This window comes from Carica papaya, chromosome 4, assembly GCF_054855325.1.
Source record: "Carica papaya isolate Zhongbai chromosome 4, ASM5485532v1, whole genome shotgun sequence".
In the NCBI taxonomy this organism is placed as follows: Eukaryota; Viridiplantae; Streptophyta; class Magnoliopsida; order Brassicales; family Caricaceae; genus Carica; species Carica papaya.
The window spans coordinates 15676041-15682585 of record NC_142312.1 but is presented as its reverse complement, the minus strand read 5'-3'; the positions used below and the strand labels follow the sequence as shown (position 1 = coordinate 15682585).

General features: G+C 30.7%; 1 protein-coding gene across 1 annotated transcript; it reads right to left on the bottom strand.

Annotated features, from left to right (window-relative positions):
* Positions 1–2679: 2679 nt before the first annotated feature.
* LOC148266316 (CASP-like protein ARALYDRAFT_485429) lies at positions 2680–5064 on the bottom strand. The gene is made up of 3 exons (XM_088217952.1): positions 4639–5064; positions 3239–3371; positions 2680–3144 (listed from the first exon to the last, which is right to left on the bottom strand). The coding sequence occupies exons 1-3, from the start codon at positions 4767–4769 to the stop codon at positions 2950–2952; spliced, it is 459 nt and encodes a 152-aa protein (XP_088074078.1). The 5' UTR covers positions 4770–5064; the 3' UTR covers positions 2680–2949.
* Positions 5065–6545: the final 1481 nt, after the last annotated feature.

Sequence of the window (6545 nt, the reverse complement as noted above, 5' to 3'; positions counted from 1 at the left end):
TCTACATAAAATTGTCTAGAAAGTTTGATAAAACAAGGCTGACATTTCATCAGTTATTAGCTCTAATGCTCTTAACTAGTTGTAGAATCTCTTTATTGAGGTACAAAAAATGCCCTTCAAGTCTAAAGGGAAGTCTAGATTATCACACTTGAACAAGTTGTTGGATGAATGAAATTGCTTCACATACCATCTTGAATAAAATTAATGTTGTAATAAGGGATGAAAGATGGAAGAATTTGGTGTTGAGATTACTCTTTTGATCCAGTTTTGTCTTACTTTTTGTTCCCATGTCAACTTCTCTATTTTCATAAGCCCGTAAAGCTCCAGTTACAGCTTTATTTCTCTAAAAGAAATTCTCCTCCACTCTTCTTTTTTGGCTAAGCCTTTCCTTCTTACTCTCCACGTTGAACTTTCAGTTTTAAAGTCGAGATCAATAAGCCATAGCTAATTAATGACTTCCTTAAGACTCAGCTTCAATTATTCTGGACGATGTCACTATTTATTTCATTTTAAGGAACAACCATATTAAATTCTTATGCCATAGAGAAGCTGTTTTCAAGAAAATAATTTTTTTAGAAGTAACAGGAAAACTCATATAGCGTCCTGTTCATCATTTAGAATTTCAGCAGATATTCGATGGGGTTTAGATTTAGAGGCTTTTTCATGTAAACAAGAGTGATGGAGGCATTGCACCAATTTCCCAGGCCTTCCATTAATAGATTTTTTGGTTGTGCCACCATTACTTTTCTGGGTGAGGCTTAAAATTAAAATGGATTTTCAACCTGGTTAGGGCTCAACTTCGTTGGTACAATTCACCAAGTTTAATAAGGTCAATGCTTGTAGTAGATAGTTGAGAATCGTGAATATTCGATTATACTTTTTGAGCTCCTTAGGTAATCTTGAAATTAGGCATGTGGAATCGTTTAGAAAAGAAAACTAAAATTTTTAGCTGCAAGAAGTAGATCAGACTTAAATTTCTTCTCGTGTCCCATGGTTCAAAATTTAGAAGTCATAGTCTACACCCTTGACCACGAACCTTATGTCTTTAGCCATTGATTCTTGGACCTTTTCTATTACATTCTTCAGCTTTCGTGGCTTATTATTCCAACTAGGTAATAGATTTCCTAAGTACATCATTTAGTGTTCATAAAAATTTTCCTACCAATTGTTCATGGTTATGTTTGTGTGCATAACTATTTATCAAGGCCAAAATATCTCCTACATTCTACTAGCCAAACACACATGTCAAAGTTTCAGATAGTTATTCGACTTTCAATCAAATTCTTTGCAGCACACAATATTAAGCAAACATGCATTAGTGTTTCTAGCCAAAGAAAATTAAAACAAAAATTTTGAAGAAAAATTTCAACTCATTTTTTTTTAATAAATGGATTTAGAATAGAAAACGAGAAGATTTTCTTATGATCCAAAACGAAAAGGAATTAAGGTATTTAAGATGAAAAGACTTAAAAATGATTAAACTTAGGTGTACAATTAAAATATATAAATAAAATATGTGGTTTCCTCCCCCAACTCAAACTAAACATTGTCCTCTATATAAGATAAATCAATAGAAAGTATTTTTGAGAAATTTAACCTTTTAGTAAAAGTACCAAAAAAAGAGGAAGAAAAAAAAAATTAGTTCTAAGCTTTAGCTTGACGTTATTGATTTTAGTGATCATAAACTATTAGAGTTACAACTTCTATAAAAAAATATTAAATGAATATGATGAGACAGTTCTTACCTACATCTTATTAAAAAAATTTAATTCTATTTACAACGTTATAATATGAATAATAAAAGAATAACATGTAACAACAACAATTGGTTGGTGAGTGAGGAATGATGAACTGTTGGTGTATGATCCTCTGCATCATAACATTTTTAAATAGTTAGTACTAAAGACAAGTATTTTCCTTTAAATTTAAATAATATTTTTATAAAATTTCATTTGAATATCCATAATATTATAAAATATAAATATATTCTTTCAAAGTTTCGATAATATTTTATTATTAATTATGACAATAAATTTTTAATTAAAGTAAAAACAGTCTTTTAATCTACAGCAATACCAAACAAACCTGTAACTTACCAAATTAATCAAGGACAATTTTGGAATTGAGAGAAATTCTGAAAGTACAAGAAATTTTTATTTGCTGATAACGTTAGAATTTGAGATTATATTAATTATTATTTTTTTTAAAAAAAAAAGTTATTCCCCTCAATCAAAATTCTTCAACAAAAAAAACAAAAATTGTAGTTTCACTTGCCACAGAAAAGTAGAAATGAATGACTTTTGAGAGGGTGCAAAGGGGTGGCCCCCAAAATTTATATGTTTAAATGTTAATATATGCTTATCATAATACGAAATTTTAATTATTCGTTTGAAAATAAATTCTTCTGTTAAATAATATTTATATGATGATACATATTATAGTTAATAAATATTTTTACATTATTATAATATATTTTCAAAATTTATCAATATTAACAAAATTCAAAATTCAAAATTCAAAATACTTTGTTTAAAAATGATTTCTCATGTTTAGAACAATTTCAAGTATAAAAGTTTGATATTTAAAAATAAATTTTAACATTTTAGTGGAGTTTAGCCCGAATTTTAAATTTTATAAATTAAAACTAAGAATACAATAAAAAGAGAGTGCAAATTCAAATGAAAATATAATTTGGTTTAAAATTTTTATTCTTCAAGCTAATTGAAAAATTATCGCCTGTAGTTGGTAATTACAGAGAACCATTATTTCTGGAAATTTAGACAAGAAGCTTGTATACTTGATCCCAATCAAACCCAACAAATTTGTATCTCTTACCATGACTGTAAATATATACCATCACCAATATAAAATCAACCAAGATTTTGACCAGATTTTGCCCATTTAGTTTATGCGTAAGGATTAAAACTAAAACTAGTGAGAGGTGAGAAATTACAAAGAAGGAAGCAGCCAAAGATTGAAGAGAGTCAAAGCCAAGGACAGAAACCAAGACAGGAAAGCCATAGCGGCGGACAGTTGATATCTACTGCATAACTTCTCATGGCAGAATGGTCCATTAAGATCAAGCAGGATATCTGTTACACTAGCTGTTGAGCAGGCTGCAGCTAATGAGAGAAATGATAAAACCTGATCCAATATAACACATTGTCTTCAATCAATGATTGGAAGGAAAGTAAAATTGGTTTATGATAAAAACATAGTATGTATAATCTGCACATACACAATCCCCCGCGAGAATGATTAACACAAATCTTGGTTGCTGAGGTAAACGGTTAGCGAAAACAGAATAACCATCTACCACGGCCAATATTACACTCCATGGAGTAACCAAACCCATGACTGTCACCAAGTAGCTGCAAATATATGTAGGCAATACCAAAAATTTCACAGTTAAATAACAAAGTCGAAAAAGAAAAAAAAATATGCCACTATCAGTTAGTTGGGTAAACTAATTAATCATAGAGGTACGACTGGAAAACAGAAATCTACTCATCTTTGTATTCTTCCCAGCCGGACATAAAAGTTTCAAGCCATGAGATGAAGTAACTTAAAAGGAGAAGCACAAGAATAGTAAAAGATTTCCAACAGGGTGACTAATATATGCAATAGTAACCCATTAATCAGTTCTTTCAGTGCATGTAATAAGTAGCATTAGAAGCTCATTAGTTCTTTGAGTGGGAAGCGAGTCCTTTTAGAATCATTATCATGACAAAAATTAGTTGCAATGGCTTTCAGTAAGATACTGCAGTTCTTCTGCCTCAGCTTTTCAATAAATGTACTTCATTCAAGTCAAATTTCAGTCATGTTTTATCAATGGGAGTACTACCCTTGGCTAGAAATTCAAAATAGAAAATCTGTTGTAATCTTTTTGTTGAAGAGGACTCATTGGAAATTTATACCATCTACTTGAAGCCCTACAACTCACAGACAGATTTATAATAATATGCAGTTTGTTTACAGGAGGAGCTTAGATTATTAATAAGTGGTAGCAATGGATGAGTATGAATTATGAATTTTTGTAATAAAATTGGATGGACATAGGAAATCTTTTACACTATGTTAGGCTTAATTAGTATAGGAATAGAGAGGAAAGAAAAAGAAAATAAAAATTGAAATAACTAATTATAAAATAATCCATAATTACCTTTACTAATAAAATATCAAGCAAAATAGAAAAGATAAATTACAAATTTTAAACAGCAAAAACTGTGAATCCCCTTGATTCAGCTGAAAACAAATGTAGGCTTTTTCGAAATTGTCTCTGCACAGTAGTAGAATGAATTGTCGGCAGAGAGATGTGGTTATCATTCTTTTCTTTCCTGTTCATCAAGTTATCAATCCAATCATGACTTTTCTCAATTAATATAAAACAGGCAAATCCTCGTCCACTGAAGACATTTTCTTCGTCAAATGTAGAAGCCAAATCAAAACAATCAACAATCAACAAAACAAGATGCATCTTCCTCAAAATCATTTATGGTTCCCCCAAGAACAACCGGTAATAAGATAAATTAACCAACAAAAAAATTGAAATGCAGAGAGAGAATAAAAGCCGATTAATCACGTGGCTATCGAAGTCAGAAATTTTGATAGATAACCAGATAAGAATAGGATTTTTACCAGAAAGCAGAGTACGCGTAGAAGTCAATATCGAAGCACATGAAAAGTAGCGACGCAGAGGAGAAAACAGTCTGTCCCAAACGAATAGCAAAGCTTGCACTCGTGCCAAATGACCCCGGCACGTCCTCCATTCAATCTTGTTCTGTCTCTTCATCATCCAGAGGAGTCAATTCTGGAATTCCACCATGGCTGACCGAGATTCCAACCCGTATCAAACCAGAAGAGAAAATGATAAAACGAAAAAGAGAGAAAGAGAAAGAGAATTGAAGAGAGCGAGGTTTATGTATAGAGTGGAGTAAATAGAAGATGAATGAATGTGGAGACGCAGAAGCAGACGGAGGAGGAGACTGTAACGGCCCAACGGAGGCTTTTCTCAGACTCCTGGTTCTCTGTCTCTCTCTGTCTCTCTGTCTCTCTCTCTCTCTCTCTCTATATATATATATCTATTAGTTCTCTGTATAAGGGCGTTTTTGGTAATCCAGTTTTCTACCCACCTTCTATTAGTTTCTCGTTTTTTTGTTAAAAAAATTATTTTTTCTTTTTGCTATACGCGGAAAGAGTTTGTAATTCATACATTTATTATATTTTAAAATTCATATTATATTTTCCAACAAAATTTAAATCTACATACTCATAAATAATAATACAAAATATTAATTATTTATAAAAAATATTTCACTCTTTTATTTTCTATGAAGATCTAAAATTTAAAAAATAATAAGATCATAAATTAAATGTGAAAGCAAAATAATAAATTTTAGGGTTTACATTCCTTATATAATAATTTAAAATGCACAATAAGGTTACAGGAATGTACATTCTAAAAAAACAAACGAAAATTAAACAAATAAATAAAATACAAATAATTGAGTATTGTAAGACAACTTTCACTACTTTTTGAAGGGAGTCCAGGTGGTGAACTTATTCACAACCCTTTTGTTGATCAGGATCTGGGTTTTAGTTCTCTTGATCTGAATAGTTAATGAAATGGTGAGCTATACTACCCCAATAAGAATATCATACTACTCACCGATGTAAAAACTGAATATTGGTAAAAGTAATAAAAATAACAAATGGAGCTCTTGATTTAAGTAAATTTATTTATCATAAAGAAAACTATTTATTGTATATATTTGTTATTGCGAGATTTTCAAAATCGACCTATAGAGACAATAACTCAAATAACATTTCAATCTCATTTTTAAGTAAGTAATAACAACAAATTTTTCTTTTTATTTGTATATTAGTATCCCTGAAGGTCCATAGGGATGTCTTATTACGTGTGAACCAATATCCGACATTATCAACTAATCAGTCGTCCCTACACCCCGTCCAATATGAACACCAAAAATACCATTCTTCAATATCTCGTCCAGTATAAGGGAGAATCAGATTGTCCTCATACCCCGTCCGATATGAGTGTCAAAAATACTATTCATTGATACTCCGTCTGATATGAAACAACATTCATGGTAGGGTTCCCTATGTACCCAGTCCGTCCATCATCTTACAGGATATCCAGTAAGGCTATCGTTCATTAATTCACATGACCAAATAATTTTTCATTTGCATATTAATTTCTAATTTCACAAATTAACAATAAATCACGCAAGACAAATAATATATATCAAGGAAGCACAGTTGAATCATTTAACTGTTCCAGTATATCATCATATATTTAAACTTGTAAATTCAACAATCAGTTAAACGAGACAACAAATAAATGACTAACCGGTTCCGGCTATATTGGTAACCTGTAATTATTCTCAAAGTTTTTAAAATTATATAAAATACAATATTACCGACTATTAAGCTTCAATTCCATAACAGAGAATAAGGTGAGAGATTCTTACCCGGATCAGTGTGTAAAGTACGAAACTTTTTACTTCACTTACTTGCGGTCTCCG